Source organism: Scyliorhinus canicula, chromosome 23 (assembly GCF_902713615.1).
Source record: "Scyliorhinus canicula chromosome 23, sScyCan1.1, whole genome shotgun sequence".
NCBI lineage: Eukaryota > Metazoa > Chordata > Chondrichthyes > Carcharhiniformes > Scyliorhinidae > Scyliorhinus > Scyliorhinus canicula.
This window is the reverse complement of record NC_052168.1, coordinates 156264-180072: the sequence shown is the minus strand read 5'-3', so window position 1 is coordinate 180072 and position 23809 is coordinate 156264. Positions and strand designations below refer to the sequence as shown.

Here is a 23809-nt window from a genome sequence, read left to right as displayed (position 1 = left end):
GTTGGCAGCCCAGGAATAGTTAATAAATCTCAGGAGAGCCAATCCCTCTTCACCACGGGCCCGTTCCAGGAGTGTCCTCTTTATTCTCGGGGTTTTACCCGCCATATAGAATCATAGAATTTACAATACAGAAGGATGCCATTCGGCCCATCGAGTCTGCACAGGCTCTTGGAAAGAGCACCCTACCCAAGCCCATACCTCCACCCTATCCCCATAACCCAGTAACCCCACCCAACACTAAAGGCAATTTTGGACACAAAGGACAATTTATCACGGCCAATCCACCTAACCTGCACATCTTTGGACTGTGGGAGGAAACCGGAGCACCCGGAGGAAACCCACGCACACACGGGGAGAACGTGCAGAATCCACACAGACAGTGACCCAAGCCAGGAATCGAACCTGGGATCCTGGAGCTGTGAAGCAATTGTGCTATCCACAATGCTACTGTGCTGCCCAATATAAACCTCAGTATCGCCACATTCACACTTCTGAAAAAAGCCTTTGGGACAAAAATCGGGAGACACTGGAAAAAGTAAAACAGCCTCGGAAGGACCGTCACCGTCTGAACTCCCCCCCGCCAGCGTCAGTGGGAGCATGTCCCATCTACAAAATTCCCTTTTCATTTGACCCACTGCTTAGCCCAAATTTAACTTGTGAAGCTGCCCCCAATCCTTGGCCACTTGAATCCCCAAATACCTAAAACTCTTCCCAACCACTTTGAAAGGCAGCTCCTTCAGCCTCCTTTCCTGCCCCCGTGTCTGAATCACAAACATCTCGCTCTTTCCTATCTTTAACTTATAGCCTGAAAATTGCCCAAATTGAAATGAAATGAAAATCGCTTATTGTCACGAGTAGGCTTCAATGAAGTTACACATTCCGGCGCCTGTCCGGGGAGGCTGGTACGGGAATCGAACCGTGCTGCTGGCCTGCTTGGTCTGCTTTAAAAGCCAGCGATTTAGCTGAGTGAGCTAAACCAGCCCCTCATTCTCCTAATACCTCCATGATTTTGGTCATCCCCCCCCCCCCCCCCCCCCCCCCCCCCCCCCCCCCCACGTTAACTCGTGCTGTTGTCTTAGAAATGTCAACAGGTTAAATTGTGAAAATTACAAATGCTTCAATAAAATATTTTTAAAAAAGATAGAGGATAACTAAGGAAAGAATAGGACTCAAAAAGACGAAAAAATGAACATATGCGAATGGGCAGTAGATTTGGGAATACTTCATAATTATCTTCACAATAGAGCGGGATGATTTAGATTTTGCAGTGATTGACGGGGAGTGTAGGGAGAGAGGATGCTTCAATAAAATATTTTCTAAAATAAAGATGCTGCCGCCAGCAGGGAGATCTGCATATTGGAAACGGATCAGCATCGGGCACTGATACTGTTGTTTCCCTCCACATGGGATTCCCTGCCGCATTGGGGGCACTGGGGGTGGGGGCTTCCAAGAAGGAGTTAGATGTGGCATTCCAGGCTGAGAGAATGGAAGGATATGGGGAGCGGGAGGGGGGGGTGGGGGGGGGGGGGGGGGTGGGGGGGGGGGGAGCGGGTGGGGGGGGGGGAGTGGGTGGGGGGGGGGAGTGGGTGGGGGGGGGGGGGAACCGGTTACTGAGCTTAATGATCAGCCATGGAAATCAGGAAATTAGTATTAGTAGAAAAATAGTTATTTCTTTGGAAATTAATGGGATTGAAGGCGGATAAATCTCCAGGGTCCGGCAATCTTCATCCCAGAGTACTTAAGGAAGTGGCCCTAGAAATAGTAGATCCATTGGATCAGAGGGTAACTATTAAAACTCCACTGATCAAAAAGGGAGGTCGAGAAAAAACAAGGAACTATAGACAACTGAGTCTAGCGTCTGTGTATATGTGAGAGGTGAGTGGGTCTGTATGTATTTGTGAGAGGTGAGTGGGTCTGTGTGTATATGTGAGAGGTGAGTGGGTCTGTGTGTATTTGTGAGAGGTGAGTGGGTCTGTGTGTATTTGTGAGAGGTGAGTGGGTCTGTGTGTATTTGTGAGAGGTGAGTGGGTCTGTGTGTATATGTGAGGGGAGAGTGGGTCTGTGTATATGTGGGGGGTGAGTGGGTCTGTGTATATGTGAGAGGTGAGTGGGTCTGTGTGTATGTGAGAGGTGAGTGGGTCTGTGTGTATATGTGAGGGGAGAGTGGGTCTGTGTATATGTGGGGGGTGAGTGGGTCTGTGTATATGTGAGTGGGTCTGTGTATATGTGAGGGGTGAGTGGGTCTGTGTATATGTGGGGGGTGAGTGGGTCTGTGTGTATATGTGGGGGGTGAGTGGGTCTGTGTATATGAGAGGTGAGTGGGTCTGTGTATATGTGGGGGGTGAGTGGGTCTGTGTGTATGTGAGAGGAGAGTGGGTCTGTGTGTATATGTGAGAGGAGAGTGGGTCTGTGTGTATGTGGGGGTGAGTGGGTCTGTGTATATGTGAGGGGTGAGTGGGTCTGTGTATATGTGAGGGGAGAGTGGGTCTGTGTGTATGTGAGGGGTGAGTGGGTCTGTGTGTATATGTGGGGGGTGAGTGGGTCTGTGTATATGTGAGATGTGAGTGGGTCTGTGTATATGTGGGGGGTGAGTGGGTCTGTGTGTATGTGGGGGGTGAATGGGTCTGTGTATATGTGAGAGGTGAGTGGGTCTGTGTATATGTGGGGGGTGAGTGGGTCTGTGTGTATATGTGAGAGGTGAGTGGGTCTGTGTATATGTGGGGGGTGAGTGGGTCTGTGTATATGTGAGGGGAGAGTGGGTCTGTGTGTATGTGAGAGGAGAGTGGGTCTGTGTGTATGTGGGGGGTGAGTGGGTCTGTGTGTATGTGGGGGGTGAGTGGGTCTGTGTGTATGTGGGGGGGTGAGTGGGTCTGTGTGTATGTGGGGGGTGAGTGGGTCTGTGTGTATGTGAGAGGAGAGTGGGTCTGTGTATATGTGAGGGGAGAGTGGGTCTGTGTGTATGTGAGAGGAGAGTGGGTCTGTGTGTATATGTGAGGGGTGAGTGGGTCTGTGTGTATGTGAGGGGAGAGTGGGTCTGTGTATATGTGAGGGGAGAGTGGGTCTGTGTGTATGTGAGGGGAGAGTGGGTCTGTGTGTATGTGAGAGGAGAGTGGGTCTGTGTATATGTGAGGGGAGAGTGGGTCTGTGTGTATGTGAGGGGAGAGTGGGTCTGTGTGTATGTGAGAGGAGAGTGGGTCTGTGTGTATATGTGAGGGGTGAGTGGGTCTGTGTGTATGTGTGGGTGGGTGGGTGTCTGGCTCACTATCAGTCTCGGGGACTCATTCACCCTCACCCCCAACTCACCAACAGACTTGCCGAGTGAGGGACGAAGGGAGTGAGGGTGGAAGTGACGGAGGGAGGGAGTGAGGGCGAGGGAGTGAGGAGTGAGGGAGGGAGGGGAGAAGGAAAAGTAAGGGATGGAGTGAGTGAGGGAGTGACAGAGGGAGCGAGGGATGGAGGGAGTGTGGGAGGGATGGAGGGAGTGTGGGAGGGATGGAGGGAATGAGTGAGGGAGGGAGTGAGGGAGTGACAGAGGGAGCGAGGGATGGAGGGAGTGTGGGAGGGATGGAGGGAGTGTGGGAGGGATGGAGGGAATGAGTGAGGGAGGGAGTGAGGGAGTGACAGAGGGAGCGAGGGATGGAGGGAGTGTGGGAGGGATGGAGGGAGTGTGGGAGGGAGGGAGGGAATGAGTGAGGGAGGGAGTGAGGGAGTGACAGAGGGATGGAGGGAGTGTGGGAGGGAGGGAGGTAGCACTGAGTGAGCTGGACTCTTTCACACTATCTTGTTCGTCTTGTTCCTCAGTTTTTCAATTGTCAGTTTTTTTTTGTGTTGATCGGTAAATTGTTTTGTTTCCTTAGTAACTTTTGTTTCTGAGCTTCATGGGAAATGTGTTAAACGTGATTCCTGTGGAATTTGCTGCTCTCTCCCCCGAGGGTGAGGGAAATCTGACTGAGCCCCATATGGAATAGCTGGACACAGGCCCCATCTAGTGGCAGAGGTTGGTTGATGCGGCTGAAGTTCTGAGAATTGCTGCACTGTCTGATGGAGCCCAGGATGTCAGTCTGAGTTCTGGAGCGAAGCCAGAAGTTGGGAACCACTGAAGAACAGACCATGAGGACTTGGGGAAGAATAGAGGCCAGGAGATATGTTTCAAACATGAGCTTTCGGAGCACTGCTCCTTCCTCAGGTGAATGGAGCAGCCTCTAAATAGGTGTCGATGGAAACATAAAATTAGAAACATGAAATACACAAATTATAAAGTCTGCAGGAAATGGAGAGGGAATGAGTAAACTTAATCATTAATTACGAAGGATGAAATAAAATCAACCAAGCGGTGGTAGAATTCAGAAACAGGAAAGGATTTCAAACTGAAATGAGTTGTGTACAGTTGATAGAAGTTGTGAGATGGTAGATTGCAAATAAATAAAGATTAAACAAGCATGGAGCAAATATTGTCTCGTTTTAATGAGATGTTAACTTTCACATAGACCGAAACAGATTAGAACACATAATTCTGGAGAATTTCTGGGCAGCACGGTGGCACAATGGTTAGCACTGCAGCCTCACAGCACCAGGGACCTGGGCTCGATTCCCGGCTTGGGCCACTCTCTGTGTGGAGTTCACACGTTCTCCCCGTGTGTGCATAGGTTTCCTCCGGGTGCTCCGCTTTCCTCCCACAGTCCAAAGATGTGCAGGTTAGGTAGATTGGCCGTGATAAATTGCCTCTTGGCAGGTTAGTTGGGGTTATGGGGATAGAGCGGGGAAGTGGGCTTAGGTAGGGGGCTCTTTAAGGGGGGTAAGTGCTGACTCGATGGGCCAAATGGCTTCCGGCACTGTAGGAATTCTATGTGTCCAAGTTAGTCTGTTCCAACAATATGTCCTCGAACCAACTAGAGGGGATACCATGTTAGATTTAGTAACCGTCTCATGCTGCTGCTTAAGTTGTCAATTTTAAAAATTGAGAATGATATTTACAAACAGAATGCCCGTTATCCTCGGGCTGAATGCATTTGGATTTCAGATGATTTTGTTTTTTGAATATCTCATGTAAGCTAAGACCCCCATGGGTGAAGGATAGGCTGGTATGGGTTAAAGTCAATACAATGGAAAGGAATGTTAGGTATACAATTAAATAATAAATGCAGGGTAATACCTGTAATATCTCCCAATCTATGGCTCCATTAGTGATTCTGTTCAGAGGTTTGGGTTGGTTGCCAGTTGCGATCCTGCTTTTAGGAGATGGGTGTTGTGCATTTGGGCCATGTAGATTCTCTGAAGGTTGGCTCAGAGATTTCCCACACTAAAGATCGATGAGGTCCAAAATTCACACGGAGGTTTTGCAGATGTTCAGTTTTTGGATTTCTGGGTAAAGGATATTCAAACGATATTTGTTATCCTCAGGGTTTTAAGGAATATAAAGACAAAGCAGGTACATGCAGCCAGATTGCGATCAATGTTGATCACATTGAATGGGGGGATAGTCTTGAAGGGCTAAATGGCCTCTTCTTGTTTCTATGTTACATTCCTTCCACAATAAGGAGTCCACAGCAGCCCTGTTTAGAATGGTCATTGTGATGTTTCTTTTCTATCTTCCCAATCTCCATGAAGATCTCCAAATCGCATACTCCTCCTTCATGACCATTTTCTAACCAGTGAATCAAATCTCCGAGATTGACATTTCTGTAACTTGACTATCTGACTATTTACCGTTTGAATATATTTTAAATCATTAATCTTTTCATAAAATGTTTTACCACCCATGTTCTAGTTTGAAACTTTATAAAGTGACTTTAACAAAACTAAAATGCGTTAAGATGCTTCATTGCAGCAATAATCAGGCATGGACATTTAAAATGGAACCACAGGGGAAATATTGGGCTTGGTGTCCAGCTTGGTTAAAAACAAATGGATTTTGAAGAGGGTCTGAATGCAAAAGAGAGAAAGCAAAGAGGTTTAGGGAGGGAATCCCAAAGCTTACAGCAGCTGATGTGATAAAAATTGGCCTGACACAGGAGCCCAGAAGGATGAAGAGAGGATATGAGGTCACCTTGAGGTCAATACAACACCAAGTTACTTGTGATTTTGTTTGGCCTCAGGTGAAGAAATAGTTTGTGATTGGAAACAGAGACTATATCAGCCAGTTTATATCCTCAGCCTGCCGTTTGCTACTTAAAACTTGATATCATGATCAAGTTGATATCCAGCCTATATTTCCAGCTCGTTTATTTTGATTTATATTTACTGAAGCAAAAATGGTCCCTGTACCGAATGCCTTCCTGTATGTTTATGAGATATTCATGAATCCAATCCATTTGCAGTCTCCCTTCAACCATTTCTCCGTCTGTTCCACCACACTTCCTTTCATGTCATTTTCAACCAGTTTCTGGTGGAGCACTTTCTAAGAGGCATGTTGGAAATCCAGATAGAATATTTCCTTTGGCTTTCACATTTTATTCTCTCCAAATATTCTATTATCTTTGTAATCACATGACTGCTCTCCTGGTACAACTGTCAGAGATTTCTGATCAGCTCCTTGCCTTTGTAGGTATTCATTTAAAGCTTGGGAGGAGATGGTAATGTCACTGGACTAATAATCCAGAGACCCAAGCGAATGTGGGTTCAAATCTCACAGCAGCTGGTAGAATTTGAATTTAATTCAGAAAATCTGGAATTGAAAGCTGGTCTCAGTAATGATGGCTCATGAATTGCAAGATAGAAATTTATTATTATCAGGAGAAAGTAAAATTAGAGGTAAAATATTTTTGTGGCTGAATATGGATGATTTGGATACTGCAGAGGAATTAACTCTTCAATTATAATTTATGGATAGGATTTACAAGAAAGGTGATTTGTTGGAAGCTAGCAAAGTATGGTCTATTTTTGACCAATTGGAGGAGTAGATTATAAACTTTGTTAGGTTGTATACGAGATTGCCAAAGTGTGACCTAGGTAGCCTGGGTCTGTGCTTCTATTAAAGTTGCACAGACTTCTGTGTAAAAGATTCTGCACAGACTTCACATATATATGGACGTTGGGTATTGACGATGGTTCAATTTCATGGAAAAAACCTTCTCCTGAACCAAAACGCTGCTGCCCTAAAATGGTTTTGAGGAAGCAGTTTTCAGCTACTTTCAAATCAAATACAGGCAATTCTAGTCTTGCCAAGAATGGAGGTAATGCGAAGATTGTCACAGTATTAGCCCATTTGAGAATCAGGACAACAAACCGATCTGGGATGGTAATGATAGGTACTTGAACCCAAGAACTGCACAGGAAATGGTTAACAGCTGTTGTGATTTCAAATATCATTATGCAATGAATTGCGATTTACATCCTTACCTTTGGATGGTTCTGCCAGAATTACCCTGATGTTAAAAGGAAAAAAAACTTAGAATTTTTAAAAATAATCTTTATTGTCACAAGTAGGCTTACATTAACACTACAATGAGGTTAATGCGAAAAGCCCCTAGTCGCCACATTCAGGCGCCTGTTCAGGTACACAGAGGGAGAATTCAGAATGTCCAATTCACCTAACAGCACGTCTTTCGGGACTTGTGGGAGGAAACCGGAGCACCCGGAGGAAACCCACACAGACACGGGGAGAACATGCAGACTCTGCACAGACAGTGACCCAGCGAGGAATTGAACCTGGGACCCAGGTGCTGTGAAGCAACAGTGCTAACCACTGGGCTACCGTGCCACCCACCTTTGAACTCCATAGTAACCATTTAAAAAGACCCAGATCCCACCTCACACAGGCTCCCCGCATGACCCCCCCCCCCCCCTTCCCTGTCAGCTCCCCAACCAGTTGTCTGAAACACTTACCTTTTAATTGTCCCATAAAACCCTTCCTTATAACAGGTGGTGCTGTACAAAGGGGGCGTTTCCTACCTCTGTGCCCCAGTTATCTCTCGTTGATGTAGCCGGAGGGGATATTGGGGGGGGGGGGGGGGGGCACTTTGCTCCTGTCTCATCCAGGCTGAGTGAGGAAGGTTGGACGAGGCAGGGGCTTTGAAATGCCAATATGGGCAAGTCAGTCAAGAGGGACAGTCTATTGGAGCTTACCATTCTGAGGAGGTTATGGCAATATATTCTTTCTTCTGTCTATTTACAGTTTAGATATTTTCTTACTAACGCTGTCAGTTGCTGTCTGGCTTTATTCTTTGTTAAACAAATGTGAAACATTTGTCTTTCTTTAGTTATACATTTCTAAAAATGGCGTCTCTCTTTTTTGCTCATTAGGACGATCAGGGGGTATGTGTTATATGGTTTTGGAGTTTTATCAGTTGTTAATCAGTCAACATTGTGAGATTCATTGTAAATTCTTAATTTATTTGTTGGAGATATTTCTGGTTCTTTATGAGCAATTTGAAAGATTTCCTTCACTTTCTCCTGTTGGTACTGAAGGAAACAATTCTGGATTCACAGCCGAGTTGCCGAGGTTTTCACTTAATTCTTCAACTCTGACAGTAACTGACTTGTGTCCTGTTATTGAACATTGGAACGCTGCAGGAACCGGTGATGTGATACTGATGGTCTTGTTTCAGTTTGATGTAGATCGCGAGGCAGGAGAGAGGCAGATCTATCATCGGTACTGCATGGAGCGGGCTGCTGTTCATTGTACTCACATCTTCACCACAGTGTCACAAATCACAGCTGTGGAGGCAGAATATCTACTCAAATGCAAACCTGGTGAGTTTATTACTGTCCCAGACCACAGCCAACAGTGGCTCAGATACTGGATGAAACATCAATATTTAATTTTAGTTTTGTTAGACTGAGGAAAGGATATCTCGCCCTCGTATTAAACGGCACCCAGTCACGGCCTCGCTAACGCAGGTCTTTAACTCTTTAACTCTTACTGCATCAAATACCGACAATGCATTGGCCGCAATTTACTGGCCTCTCGGCGCCCGGCGTGGTGAGGCAACAGGGCCATTGGATCTTGCGAAAGGCTTCTCACGAGATTTGTGACACTTGAAACATCTCGCCAGATTGAACTGAAACTGGTGAGATGTCCCGATATGGATCTCACCGTCTCTGAGCGAGATCCAGCAGCATGTTTAAATGAAGCAAACATGGACCAGGGGTAACACCATCTGAGGAGCTCTCCCAGGCCATTGGAGACCTGTGTGGTCAATGACAAGGTAGGGAGCACTTTGTCTCCTGGATACTTTGACACTGCCACCTGCCAAGGTGCCCAGGTCAGACTGCCAGGCTGGCTGGGGCAGTGCCTGGGTGCCAAGGTAGCTTTGGGCCTACGGGGGGGGGGGGGGGGGGGGCATGTCCATGAAAGGGGGAATGAGGAAGGTTATGAAGGGTGAGAGGGATGAAGAGTGGGAATGAAGGGGCCTCATAAAGGTTGGGGGGTTAAGGGTGGAAACTTGAAAAGGGGGGGGGGGTTGGGAGGCCTGAAAAAGGGGCCCCTCAGTGAGCCCATAATGAGATGTCCTCATTTAGAGGGGTGGGCTAATGCCCATATGTGTGTGGGGCGCCATTGCCTGTGGGTGGGGGGGGGGGGGGGTGGGAGCCACAAACTCACTCAGAGATCGAGAATCCTTTCTCAATGGCTGCCCCGATCTCGGAGGAAGGTCTGGCAGCGAGTTCACCTCCCCAGTGACAGAAAGACTTTGTAAGTGTGGGTGTAAAGCGGGTGTGGATCTCAGCTAAACCCGTCCAAAATGACACTTGGAGTGCGAGCCAGTAGCCACATTGCTCCCAAATAGCAGCATGGCCGATAGAAGCCTAAGATCTGCCCGGCTGGTAACTGCTTGAACCATTGTGGGTGGGACCACGTTTTGCCTGTTAAAGCCAGCAACTAGCCTCACTTTAATATGTAGATCTCCAAAGTACCTGAAGCTTTGGGATTTATCTCCTTTGCTTCGGAGAGCCCGGGCGAGTGCCGTTTGGTCCTGGTCTCCAAAAACAGGAATCAGACGGAACGGTACTCATGGGGATCTCCCAGGGGATCGGAGGCACCCAGGTGCATGCCCTTTGGGCAAGGTGGTACCCTGGGACTGCTGGTGCCACTTGGGCACCCTGATAGTGTCAGCATGGCACCCTGGAGTTGTCAGTTGGCATGGGCACTGCCAAAGTGCCAAACAGGCATTTTTGAATGTGGGTGCGATCGGGCTGGGGTGCCCTGTATTTGGGGCGGGGGGCGGGGGGGGGGGGGGGGGGGGCGGTGGAGACCCTCACATAATGCGTTTGGGCTTGTGGGGCCTCAGAGATTGGGACGGCATTTAATAATGGCGTCCCGCTTTCTCGCTACACTGGGGAATTCTGGCTAGCAGCCACTATGACACCGTACAGTCCCAAACCATGTTCTTTATGATTGTGGTGTGGTTTTTTGTCTGTAACAGTCGATTAGACATTGACAACCTGATCACCCACGCTCAATCCAATTCCCCCATTGTACATCTCTGGAATGTCGGTTCTACTCTTGCTCATGTGATATGTAAGAGCCATGTGATTGGCTCCCTGGGTGTTTGTTGGCTCTAGTGTCCAATAAATTATGTATCAAATGATGTAAATTCAGGTACAGAATAGCTGAATTGTGAAGTACCTACACAGGATTGCTAAAGTCACAGTGACACTTGTAGTTAATTATCCCTCAGAGTGTCTAATCTCTCAATATGCAGTTTCTATTTTCTTTCCATAGATGTAGTGACACCAAATGGACTGAATTTGAAGAAATTTTCCGCAATGCATGAATTTCAGAATTTACATTCAAAGAACAAGACGCGAATTCAGGAGTTTGTTAGGGGCCATTTCTATGGGTAGGACAAGGAATTTCTCTGGTCAGATCTGTGTGCAATGTGACACTGCCGTCTCTGCAGAGATCTCATAATTGATACGATACTCTGTATTCTAATAACTCATTATGTGAAAAATTTAACATTTTTCTCTCTCCCTCACCCCCTCCCACTCTCTCTCTCTCCCCCCTCTCTATCTCTCTCTCCCCTCCCTCTCTATATATCTCCCTCCTCCCCTCTCTCTCCCTCCATCTCTCTCCCTCTCTCCCCCCTCTCTCTCTCCTCTCCCTCCCCCTCTCTCTCTATCCCTCGTTCTCTCTCCCCTCACCCACTCCCACTCTCTCTCTCTCCCCCTCTCTCTCCCTCCCCCTCTCTATCTCTCCCCCTCCCTCTCTATATATCTCTCTCCTCCTCTCTCTCCCTCCTCTCCCTCCCTCCCTCCCTCTCTCCCTCCCTCCCTCCCTCTCTCCCTCCCTCCCTCTCTCTCTCTCTCCCTCCCTCTCTCTCTCTCTCTGTCTCCCTCCCACACGCTCTCTCTCTCTCTCTCTCTCTCTCCCTCCCCCCTCTCCCTCCCTCCCGCTCTCTCTCTCTGCCTCTCTATCTCTCTCTCTCTCCCTGTCCACCTCTCTCTCTCTGTCTCTCTCTCTCTGTCCCCCCCTCTCTCTCTCCCTCTCTCTCTCCCTCCCCCTCTCTCTTTCCCTCCCCCCTCTCTCTCTCCCTCTCTCTCTCTCTCTCTCCCTCTCTCTCCGTCCCCCTCTCTCTCCGTCCCCCCTCTCTCTCTCCCTCACTCCCTCTCTCTCCCTCCACCCTCTCTCCCTCACTCCCTCTCTCTCCGTCCCCCTCTCTCCCTCCCCCCTCTCTCTCTCCCTCCCCCCTCTCTCTCTCCCTCCCCCCCTCTCTCTCTCCCTCTCTCTCCGTCCCCCTCTCTCTCTATCTCTCTCATTGTTGGTATCAGCCGAGTGAACTTATTTTTCACCCATCTCGTGTGTCTAATATCCTTGCTGTATTGTATTGTCTAAAATTGGAAAGGTAGATTTTAAACTGTGTAATTTGGGCCTCAAATTAAAATGGGAATATCTGGAAAATCCGGAGACATTGACGCAGAGACGAAATTGAATCTGGCAGAGACCAAGGTAATGGCTGGAATTCCAGGTCATCGGGATTCACTTTTCCCCCTGGCAGTTCATCCCCATCATTGGGTCTCCCGGCGGCTTGGAGTGGTTTCAATGGGAAATCCCATTGACAAGCGGCAGGAAGATAGATTGCTGCCCCTCCCCCCCCGGAGGACCATGCGGCTGGAGGACTGGGAGTCTCGCACAATGACTCCCCACTGGAGCTGCCAGACCTCCAACTTCCAGTCTACCTTCTCATTGTCTAATGTGACATCATCAGAACTGGCTCTTCTATTTCACCTTCCCCTTTTCTAATTCTATTCATAATAATTCTAACCTAATGAAGGACTATGGCGTGATTCTCCGCAAATGCAGAGAGTCGTGAAGGCTGCCGTGAAACTGGCCGTGTTTCACGGCAGCCTCCGCGCCCCCTCCTGGGACCCGATTCTCCCCCCCCCGGGCGGGGCTAGCAGCAGGGCCCCGTGAAGAACGGCATCGCGGCCTTAGCGACCGTTACTAAGTCCGCGCGCCAAGCGTCACGGCGGCTGACGCGCACGATGACGTCAGCCGCGCATGCACGGGTTGGATGGCTCAAACCCGTGCATGCGCGGATGACGTCATCACGCATATGCGTCAAACCCGCGCATGCGCGGGCCGCCATGCCCCTCAGCCGCCCCGTGGACTGATCCTGCGAGGAACAAAGAACGTGATGCGGCCGTGCCAATCGCCGTAAAAAACGGCGAGCAGCGATTCGTGTCATGGGGCAGCCGTGGGGGGGGGGGGGGGGGGGGGAGAATAGCGGGAGGTCGGGGAAAATGTCGGGAAGGCCCTCCCGCTATTCTCCGACCCGTCGTGGGCAGCAGAGAATCGCGCCCTCAGTTCCTCATCTGTGCTAACTCTGCTCTGTACTTTCAGCACATATTGTTTTAATTTCAGCTATTTAATTATAGTCATATCCTGTCCTTGGCATGAGGGACTTCCCACCTTACATTTGTACTGCCTAAGTATTCGGCATTAACTTTCAAATGTTTTTATCTTGATTCTTTCTAGTCATTTGGATTTTGATCTGGATAAAACCGTCTTTTTTTTCATTGCTGGCCGATACGAATTTACCAACAAAGGTGCAGATGTATTTCTAGAAGCATTAGCACGTCTCAACTATCTCCTCCGGGTAAAGGCATCTTTCTGTTTTCATGTTTTATACTTGGATCTGAATGTATTAATATGATGATAATTGAGGAATGAAGAAGCTCTGTTGGCTGGTTTAGGTTTGGTGGCTCATTCTGTCCTGTAATTAATTGTGTAATTTTCGGAAGTTTAGTTCTTGAAGTTACCGCTCAAGACCAACAGATTCTGAACCGTCCAGAGCAGCAAAGTCCAAAGTTGGATCTTTAGTCTGTGTTGAGTATCAAAACATTGAGGACGGCATCATGATTGCCTCTGAAGCTCTTGGGAGACTTCATGTGAAGAATGAGGAGCCGGTGAGGTGGAACAGTACGCAGTGACATTAGAATGGCCCCTCATACAAATCATGAGACTAGGGACCTAGACTAATGCACCAGAGGCAAAGTTCAAATTCCACCATGGCAGCTGCTGATATTTCAATTCAAGTATTTAATAATCTCCTTCAGGGTGATCATGTGTGATGAATATAAGAAATTGTCCCCTTTAATTTTGCAGTAATGTTATTAAAACCTGGGTTAAAATGCTTACAGAAGGTATGACTGCTAGAACTGTGATTAGAAGTGAGAGACTGTGTTTGGTCCTGACTCAACAGGTCAAGGCACATCCTGTAACATGAGGAAAAAGAATGCTGTGTGCTTTGAGCATAACAAAATAGTTAATGGAAGGGGCCAGGTCTGTCTGAAAAGGCAGTTGACAAAGCTGAGCAGAAGTTTTTTCAATCAGTCCGAAAAGGTTTCTTTTTCCAAGACTCTGGACCAAGATAGCAAGTATAACCTAGGTGTTAACTTTATACATAAGTGGCATTTGAAATATATGGGTTTGCTTAATTGGAATATAAAGGCAGGTTTCAGGAAGCAAGTTAAGATGTTGTGACTGTTAACTTTAAAGCTATTTCTTTGTTTCAGTGTTTTAATTAAAGTAACATTTCCTCACAGTTTTATCAAATGCAAATAATTGGGTTTTAGTCAGGGATTCTAACCAAAACTGGGTTATGATCTGGAGCCATAACACATGTAACAAGGGATTATCATTAAAGCCTATCTGGTTCAATAATGTCCTTTTCGGGAAAAACTTTTGCCGTTCTTACCTAGACTGGCCAATATGTGCCTCCAGATCCACAGCAATGTGGTTGACCAATAATTTCCCTCTGAAACAGGCTACAGAAAAGTTTTTAAAAATCAAACTGACCACCCAACATCAACTGGAAATGGTGAAGACCCTCCTGCCCACATGACTTTGCCAAATCTGCTGCACCAACATCTGGGTATTTTTACCAGAACTGGGAGAACTATCCCACAGACCAGTCAACCAGCAGTGCGACATAGTTACACTCACTGAATCAAATCCATGCCCAACATCCCAGTCCACTATTCCCAACTCTGACTTCGCACCTTTGTAATTGCCTTCTTTAAGTTTATGGCACAAGTTTCAGCCCCAGTTTTCTCATCCCCAAACTGAAATATGAAATGCATCACATTATAATGGCTGTTCACTAGATCATCCTTTACGATGATTTAATTAATCCTCTATCAACTCATCCTCAAGACTACCTTTGACAATTTGATTCATCCAATCTATATGAAAATTAAAATTGTTCATGATCTTTGCTTACAAGCCCCATTATTGATATATATTCTGTCCCACAGCGTGGTTACTGTCAGACGGCTTGAAGACCACTCCTTCCTGTGACTTGCCTCCCTTGCTATTTCTGATCTCCACCCAAGCTGATTCGACATCTTGGTCTTCTGAACCAAGATCATTTCTCACTATTGTACTGATCTCATCCCTTCTGAACAGAGCTATCCTACCTGCTTTCTACCTAACCTTTGAAAATGTCCTTGAATATTCAGTTTCCAGTTTTTATCTGCTGTTGACCAGGACCCTTACTCCAGTCAATTGATAGACACAATAACTTTATCTTTAAATCAAATCAGCTCCTTTTTTGGAAAATGTAAAAACTTCAACATTTATGACTGTTACAGCGTCAGAGAATCAGTTTTGTAACACACACGTAAATGCTTCTATTTCCCTCTAAGTCTAAGTTTACCAGTACAGCATAGATTTTAACTGCTTTATGAAAATTTCTGCAAAACCTTAATAAAAATACTTTAAAAAAAAAAAGATTTTAACTGCTGATAGTTATCTAGTTGACTTGCGGGGCGCCGCTACCTACTCGCACTGGCTGGACGTAGAGAGGGTTCGGACTTCATCAATCTTTAACTTGAGGTTTCTTCTGTAATGTAGTTCCTCGAGGATTCGCTGATGAAATTTTTTTGACTCTGCTTCTGATACAGATTTCGCTGGTACGACCAGTTATGCACTCTCAGAACAAGACTAATCAATCACTGTTTTTTCTGGTCAGAATGTTCAAAGAGTTGTGACTCACTCGGGTCGTATGTCCTCTCCACGGCACGACACACATGTCTGTGTTCAAATTAGTTTATTGCAGGATCCCTGTCCTTAGAGCCATTGGCCGGGATTCAACATCCCCTCGCCGGGTCGAAGAATCGCCCGGGGGGGAGGGGGGGGGGGGGGGTGCCGAATGAATCCCGCTCCGCCATTCCGATGCCGGCTGCCGAATTCTCCGGCGACGGTTTTCGGGCGGGGATCACGCCGCAGCGGTCGGGGGCTGTTGGCAGCAACCCCCGCCCCCGCCCCCCTGCCCCCCGCCCCCCCGCCCCCCCGCCCCCCGCCCCCCGCCCCCCGCGCAATTCTCCAGGCCCCGATCGGCCGCCCGTTTTCGACCAGTCCCGCTGGCATGAAGTGGACATTCTTGTCGGTCATCGAGCGGGGTCTTCGGGGGGGCCACACGGGGATCCGGCCCTGGAGGGGTGGGCGCGCGGGGATCCGGCCCTGGAGGGGGTGGGCGCGCGGGGATCCGGCCCTGGAAGGGGGGGGGCGCGCGGGGATCCGGCCCTGGGGGGGGGCACATGGGGATCCGGCCCTGGGGGGGGCGCGGGGATCCGGCCCTGGGGGGGGCACACGGGGATCCGGCCCTGGGGGGGACACACGGGGATCCGGCCCTGGGGGGGGGGGCAGGGCCCTGGGGGGGACACACGGGGATCCGGCCCTGGGGGGGGCACACGGGGATCCGGCCCTGGGGGGGGGCAGGGCCCTGGGGGGGGACACACGGGGATCCGGCCCTGGGGGGGGCACACGGGGATCCGGCCCTGGGGGGGGGCACACGGGGATCCGGCCCCAGGGGGGGGGCACACGGGGATCCGGCCCTGGGGGGGGGCGCGGCCCTGGGGGGACACACGGGGATCCGGCCCTGGGGGGGCACACGGGGATCCGGCCCTGGGGGGGGCACACGGGGATCCGGCCCTGGGGGGGGCACACGGGGATCCGGCCCCAGGGGGGGGGCACACGGGGATCCTAACCTGGGGGGGGGCGCGCGGGGATCCGGCCCCGGAGGGTGGGGGGGCACAGTGGCCTGGCCCACGATCGGGGTCAACCGATCTGCGGGCGGGCCTGTGCCGTGGGGGCACTCTTTCCCTCCGTGCTGGCCCCTGTAGGGCTTCACGATGGCCGGCGCAGAGAGGAACCTCCTTGTACATGCGCCGGAACACGCTGCCGGTTCTGTACATGCGCAGGAACACGCTGCCGGTTCTGTACATGCGCAGGAACACGCTGCCGGTTCTGTACATGCGCAGGAACACGCTGCCGGTTCTGTACATGCGCAGGAACACGCTGCCGGTTCTGTACATGCGCCGGAACACGCTGCCGGTTCTGTACATGCGCCGGAACACGCTGCCGGTTCTGTACATGCGCAGGAACACGCTGCCGGTTCTGTACATGCGCAGGAACATGCTGCCGGTTCTGTACATGCGCCGGAACACGCTGCCGGTTCTGTACATGCGCAGGAACACGCTGCCGGTTCTGTACATGCGCAGGAACACGCTGCCGGTTCTGTACATGCGCAGGAACACGCTGCCGGTTCTGTGCATGTGCGGGACCACGGCGGCCCTTTGCCGCTGGTTGGCCCAGCGCCGACCCCTCCAGAGCCGGACTAGCCCCCGGAACTGCGGAGGATTACGCAACTTCCGGGTGGCCGGATGCCGGAGTGGTTCGCGCCTCTTGTGGAGCCAGCGTCGGGCCATCGCGCCAATTGCGGGAGAATCCCACCCATTGACATTGATTACTTTAGTAATTCCTTCTTTTTCCCTGTCCATTTGATTGATTGTTTAGTATCAGGGACATATGTTGCTTTCCATCCTGCTGATTCATCATGGTCAGCCTTTCTCATGAAGATATTTACTGTCCAGTGTCCAGTTGACTCTTTATGGCCAGTTGTAAAGTCAAATACATTTGTGGTAAATCACATGGGTCACGTCTACCTGCTGCAAGTTAGTCACATTTCCCATCAGGCCAGTAGTGTCCTTTGTGTGGCCATTTTGTAACTTTATGAACAGGCTGTGAAAAACAAATTATCACTAATACTGTGAAAAACAAATTCCTGAAATGTATACAATCTGGTTTTATAGAAGTTTATTGAGGAACTAGCAAGGGAAATGGACGATTTAGATAAAGTTGCCCAAACAAGTCGTAAGTCGTAAATCACCAAAGAACCAAGAAAGTAATAAAGAAAGAGAAAAAATAATGAGAGTAAGCTAGTGAGACATAAAAAGTGATTGTGAAAGTTTTTCTAGGTTTGTAAACAGGAAAAGATTAGCAAAGACAAATGTGGGCCCATCACAGGCAAAGAGAGGAGAATTTATAATGGGGAATAAAGAAATGGCAGAGAAACTAAACAAATTCTTTACTTCTGTTGTCACAGGAAAGATTCAAGAAAATCTCCCAGAAAACCAAGGGTCAAGAGGGAATGGGGAACTCATTAACACTGAGTCAAAGTTCCTTGAGCTTCACACTGTTATTGCAGATATAGTTGCTTTAGGTCACACTGGTGTCCACCAGTCCTCATACTGCAGCTGCAACACATCACCTTCCATCTTTATTTTGTTGAATCCGTTAGATGCACTTAATAACTCACCAAAGCTTTTTGACAGCTCCTTCCAAACCCACAACCGTTACCACCTAGAAAGACAAGGACAACAGTTCCAGGAGAACATCATCACCTGAAAGTTCCCCTCAAATACCATCACAACCGAGAATATATCGTTGTTATTTCATTGTCCCTGGGTCAAAATCTCAGAACTCTCTTCCTAATAGCACTATGGGTGTACCTACACCAAATGGAATGCAGATGGGCAATAAGTACGGGCCTAGCCACTGGTACTGACATCATCCCATGAACAAATTTTGAAAAAGGTGAAATAAAATGAACCTGCCGATAAATTGTGAGCTCTGTTCCGTCTGCTAAGTGTTCTTGTTCATGGAGATCCCAGAGAAATAAATGTCACCTGTCCATGCCTCCCAGTGCATTTATCTTTTATTTCGATGCAGTTGGTACCTCAGTAAGGGTGAGATTGCTGATTTGTATGTGAAATGTGTCCTAATTTCTAACAGTGATATTGCTTCATCTCTTGTTAGTTTTATGAGGATGTCGCCCTTTAAAAATATATTTTTTGTTGCAGGCTCATCAGAGTCGTGTGACAGTGATCGCATTCTTCATCATGCCTGCCCGCACCAACAACTTCAATGTGGAGACATTGAAAGGGCAAGCAGTTCGTAAACAGCTGTGGTGAGTGGCTACAGTGGTAAGAATTTTGAAGGTAAATGAAGCAAAAAAACTGACAACCATGTAAACTCGGAGCCATGTACATAAGGAAGCAAATGGGTGACTGCTTCAGTCATACCTCCTGTGGCTGGTGTGTCTATACTGCCGCAGGATTTATACATTTGTAACATGGCCTGATTTCCCCAGTGCCTCAGTCCACCCACTGCTGGAACCTTCACTCAAGCCTTTGTTATCTGCAGACTTGATTATTGCAAGCACTCCCTCTGTAAAGTTGATCAGATCAGTTCTTTGTTTGATCGGAGGAGGGTTTGGGATGTGGGAAGTGACAGGAAAAGTGAGTAGAGCTGTATCTATACAGATTGAGAATTTGGGGAATCCTTTCCCATTTTCAGGAAGTAGATTTGGAGGTAATTTGTCTTAACTCCAGTTGGGAGCCTCCCAGCTCACCTCAGAGTTAGCTAAGGGGAGTAATGTTGAAGGGTTAATGTTAAGATAGGATGCTTTCTATGGTGCATCTGTAAAAACTGGCCCGAGTCAATGTGGACATGCCACATTTTCTTAATTTCCTGAGGAAGTATAGGCACTGTTGTGTTTTCTTGGTCATAGCATCAACGTGGGTGGACCAGGACAGATTTTTGGTGATGTGCACACCGAGGAATTTGAAACTGCTAACCATCTCCACCTCGGCCCCGTTGATGCTGACAGGGGTGAGTACGATACTTCACTCCCTGAAGTCAATGTCGCAGCTCTTTAGTTTTTCTGACATTGAGGGAAAGATTGTTGTCGTCACACCATGAAACTTGTAGATGGAGTTGGAGCTAAATTGTGCCACGCAGTCGTGTGTGAATAGGGGTATAGTAGGGGGCTAAGTACGCAGCCTTGCGGGGTCCCGGTATTGAGGACTATTGTGGAGGAGGTGTTGTTTATCCTTACTGATTGTGGTCTGTGGGTCAGGAAGTTGAGGATCCAGTTGCAGAGGGGGGGGGGGGGGGGGGGGGGGGGAGTCCTAGGTTTTGGAGCTTTGATATGAGCTTTGCTGGAATTATGGTGTTGAAGGCGGAGCTGTAGTCAATGAACAGTAGTCTAGGTGTCCTTGTTGTCGAGATGCTCTGGGGATAAGTGTAGGGTCAGGGAGATGGCATCTGCTGTGGACCAGTTGTGGCGGTATGCGGATTGCTGTGGACTAGGCATTCTGGGAGTATGGAGTTGATGTGCCTCATGACAAACCTCTTGAAGCACTTTATAATGATCCATGTCAAAGCCACCACACGGTAGTCATTGAGGCACGTTGCCTGGTTCTTCTTTGACACCGGTAGGATGGTGGTCTTCTTGAAGCAGGTGGAAACCTTGGAACGGAGTGGGAAGAAGTTGACGATGTCCGCAAACACACCCGCCAGCTGGTCTGCAAGGATCTGAGTGCACGACCAGGGATTCCATCAGAACCCATTACTTTCCGTGACTTCACTTTTGGGAAGGATAATTGAACCTGTTGAGGCTGTGACGGGAGGTATGGGTGTGTCCAAAGCTGTTGGGGCAGTTGACAAGTTTGTTGGCTTCCTGCTTAAAAAGAACACAGAATGCATTGAGTTCATCGGGGACGCGTCTTTACCAAAGGGGGGTAAACATTCACCAGCTGACTTGCCAGCTCCCCGATCGTAGAAAATTCAGAGCAATAATTATAATATCACCAAGGAGACATTTGTCTCTACTCATCTAATAACTGCTGAACGTAAATAAGATTAAAAAGCAGTGATATACCGTACTCCTTTTCCATTGTCCTGTGTATTATTGGAACTCATTAGCTACAGCTGCTGTGTTAATTGCAGCTTTGTGTGTGAGCTGTGTGATTAAAGCTTCCCAATAATGACAGGGGCTGGTTTAGCTCAGTGGGCTAGACAGCTGGTTTGTGATGCAGAACAAGGCCAGCAGCGTGGGTTCAATTCCCGTACCAGCTGCAAATTCTGAATTCTCCCTCAGTGTACCCGAACAGGCGCTGGAATGTGGTGACTAGGGGCTTTTCACAGTAACTCCATTGCAGTGTTAATGTAAGCCTACTTGTGACAACAAAGATTATTTATTTATATATTTATGACTGTAGTAAATGTCCTTGAATGATATCTGTAGACAGTCCGAGCTGAACCTACTGATTTCTCATCACTAGTTTTCTGTCTTTGGGAATTTAGCAGCGAGCGGCTTGTGTGACTTTTAACTGACTTTTAACCCTTTCACTGTCGATATGCTTCACGCTATTTGATTGTGAACCTCTTCCTGCTTTTTCTTTGCTTCCAGGGACACAGCAAACAGAGTGAAGGAGACGTTTGGGAAGAAGCTATATGAATCCTTGCTGGTGTGAGTATTGGAATGTATGAATGATAAAATGAGGCTAATATAAGGTTATATAACTAGAGCTGAGTTAAGATAAAATCTCTATTATAAGATGGCCTAGACTTTAGTTCTGATTCAGGTGAAACCCACCTAGATTTACACTGACTTTGCTCCAGTTTTCTGCACTAAACTCATTTTGTTCATGTACAAATTTGGATGTTTCCGCTGAAGGGACCGAGCAGGATTCTGCTGGGACTGAATAATGTGTGATTCGTGTTCCCATTGGGGACGCTATTTGGTAAGCGAGTCAGTTCATGCAAATGAGTCAGCAGTCTGCTGGCGCGAATTCAGAGCCCAGCGTGCGATCAAACCGCTGGGGTCGGAGTTAGTGGCAAGCAGCTTGGCCGCTGGAGCTGTTTTTAATCGCTCCACTTACCGCATACACACTGCAGCCCCCCCAAGGCTGGGAGTCCGAGGAGGACCCACAGCTCCATACCAGTGAGGAGCGCAGTGTCTCGAGGCGGAGAATTGCGGCCCTGGTCTGAAAACAGCCGTGAATCTGGAGGGATTCGCGTGGGTTTCCTGTCAGAGCCTGACTTTGCCAAATAATGACATCACGTTGGCAAGATTTCAATATTCTGGGAGTGGGGATCATGTGACAGGGAGGCCCTTCAATCATATTTAAATATAGTGAAATTTGTTAAAATTACATTTCCAAAATTCCTGGGTGGGAATCTCGTTTTGCCACCAGGTGAGGAGTGGGGGAAACCGGGAAATTACATCTGGCCGGGAAGAATCCAGTTTCCTGACTCTCGGGGATTTTGGTCCATGTCGCTGTGTGTGTGTGGGGGGGAGGGGGGGGGGGGGGGACAGCGAGAGATGGGCCTTTTACATCATTCTTTATCGGTGGCAAGATAAGGCTACTGAAAAGGTTAAATAGTGAAATTGTCCGGTTTCTCCGACTGTTCAGCTGGTGGGATGTTCTGACCCTCCCGATGGAAACCCCCCACCATGGGGGCCATACACCTGGTTCTCAGCAGGCGCTGAGTTCTGTGAAAGAGGAATCCCCGATGATGCCACAGGCAAAGCCAACATGTTTATTTCAAGAGGCGGGGGGAGCCAGATGAGTTGTATGTAATCCCTGGTGGGAGGTATTCCAGATTGGACCCTTCCTGGCTTCAATTTAATTGGGGACTCTTTCCCCGATGCTGGGAATCCGATGTGGGTATTCTTCCCGGTTTCTCCCAGCTCCTGCAGACTCAAGTAAATATCTCCCATCTCACTTTGAATCTAGTTTTCTGAGGATTAATGTTAAGGCTTCCCAATCTTCAAGCTCCTAAATGTTTGGCTCATTGAAAATCCTTCTGCCTTATCACATCTTGTACAAGTCTTGTTCCACAACCTCCTCCTCTGTACCCTCCTCAAGCCTGTCAACCATTCCAGACATTTGTTACCGTCTTGTCCTGCCCTCATGTATCTCTCTCTGTTTTTATCCAACTTTAAGCCATTTAAGCCTAAACACTAGAATTCCTTTCTTATCCTCTCCAGCTCTGTAGCTCCCTTTAAAACACTCCTTAAAACTCACCTCCTTGACCAAACTTTTGGCTACAGCTCATAATTGGTCTTAACGTCAGGTTTTGTCTGTGATGTATCTTGGACTTTAGTGCAAAGTTGTTCTAACTCTCAATGGTGTCTAATTATCTCATGCTCACTTATCGAATGCAAGTATAGAAATAAATTGAAAACAAATTCAAGATGAGCTGTGTACCTATCTGATTGCGAAAACGATTTGAGATGGTGGGATATGTATGGACAGAGGTGGTCGCTCAGAATGTGATGATATTATCTTCTGCAGGTTGTAGGGAATGTGGTGGAGAGGTGGGTATTCACCAATCCAGTTAGGCCTGGAAGCTGCTTTTTTAAAAAATTTAGATTACCCAATTATTTTTTCCAATTAAGGGGCAATTTAGCTTGGCCAATCCACCTACTCTGCACATTTTTGGGTTGTGGGGGCGAAACCCACGCAGACACGGGGAGAATGGGCAAACTCCACACGGACAGTGACCCAGAGCCGGGATCGAACCTGGGACCTCAGCGCCGTGAGGCGGTTGTGCTAACCACTAGGCCACCGTGCTGCCCTGCCTGGAAGCTGCTTGGCCATTATGGCACTTGTCACAATAATAAATGGAGTTCAGCTTCCTCTCCCTCTCCATCTCTCAAAGGGTACGTGGAAGGGATAGGCTTGTCGACCTGAATGGACATCTCATTCAATGCCTCTTTCTTTTTATTTGAGTACAGTGGAAAGTTACCAGACGTGAATAAAATGATTGACCAAGAGGATTTTGTTATGATGAAGAGAGCCCTGCTGTCTACTCAGGTGAGAACCATTTATCAAAAGATATTCAAAGGTTAGGAGAGAAAATAAGGCCTGTCCATTAATCCTGCCACCCAGCTCTTTCTTCACAATCCAGCAAATTGTATTCTAATTGCCTTTGGAAAATTGCTGTTTGCTGTGTTTTAGGCAGTGCATTTAAAACCACAACTTACTGCATCAAATCAATTCTCTTCACCTCACCTCATTTGCCAATCACCTTAAATAGTCTCCCCATTGTATTGATCCCCTGCTATTGTAACAGATTTATCTTTATTTACTCTATCAACATCCTATATTATTCTGAGATCTATGTTCAATCTCCCACAAACCCTTTCTTCTCTAAAGACAGTTACAGCTTCTCTATAGCTTTAAAAAAAAAATTTAGCTACAGGATGCTGGCTAGACCAGCATTTATTGCCCA

The 23809-nt window shown here is 48.1% G+C and overlaps 1 protein-coding gene across 4 annotated transcripts in view; it reads left to right on the top strand.

Annotated features, from left to right (window-relative positions):
- LOC119956543 (glycogen [starch] synthase, muscle-like) overlaps nucleotides 1-23809 on the top strand; it is a 67614-nt gene that overhangs the window by 21979 nt on the left and 21826 nt on the right. For all 4 annotated transcript variants that reach the window (XM_038783839.1, XM_038783841.1, XM_038783837.1 and 1 more), the window contains exons 6-11: nucleotides 8547-8691; nucleotides 10661-10778; nucleotides 12917-13037; nucleotides 18586-18692; nucleotides 20979-21038; nucleotides 23313-23391. In XM_038783839.1, coding sequence (XP_038639767.1) covers nucleotides 8547-8691; nucleotides 10661-10778; nucleotides 12917-13037; nucleotides 18586-18692; nucleotides 20979-21038; nucleotides 23313-23391 — 630 coding nt within the window. The remainder of the gene's footprint in view (nucleotides 1-8546; nucleotides 8692-10660; nucleotides 10779-12916; nucleotides 13038-18585; nucleotides 18693-20978; nucleotides 21039-23312; nucleotides 23392-23809) is intronic.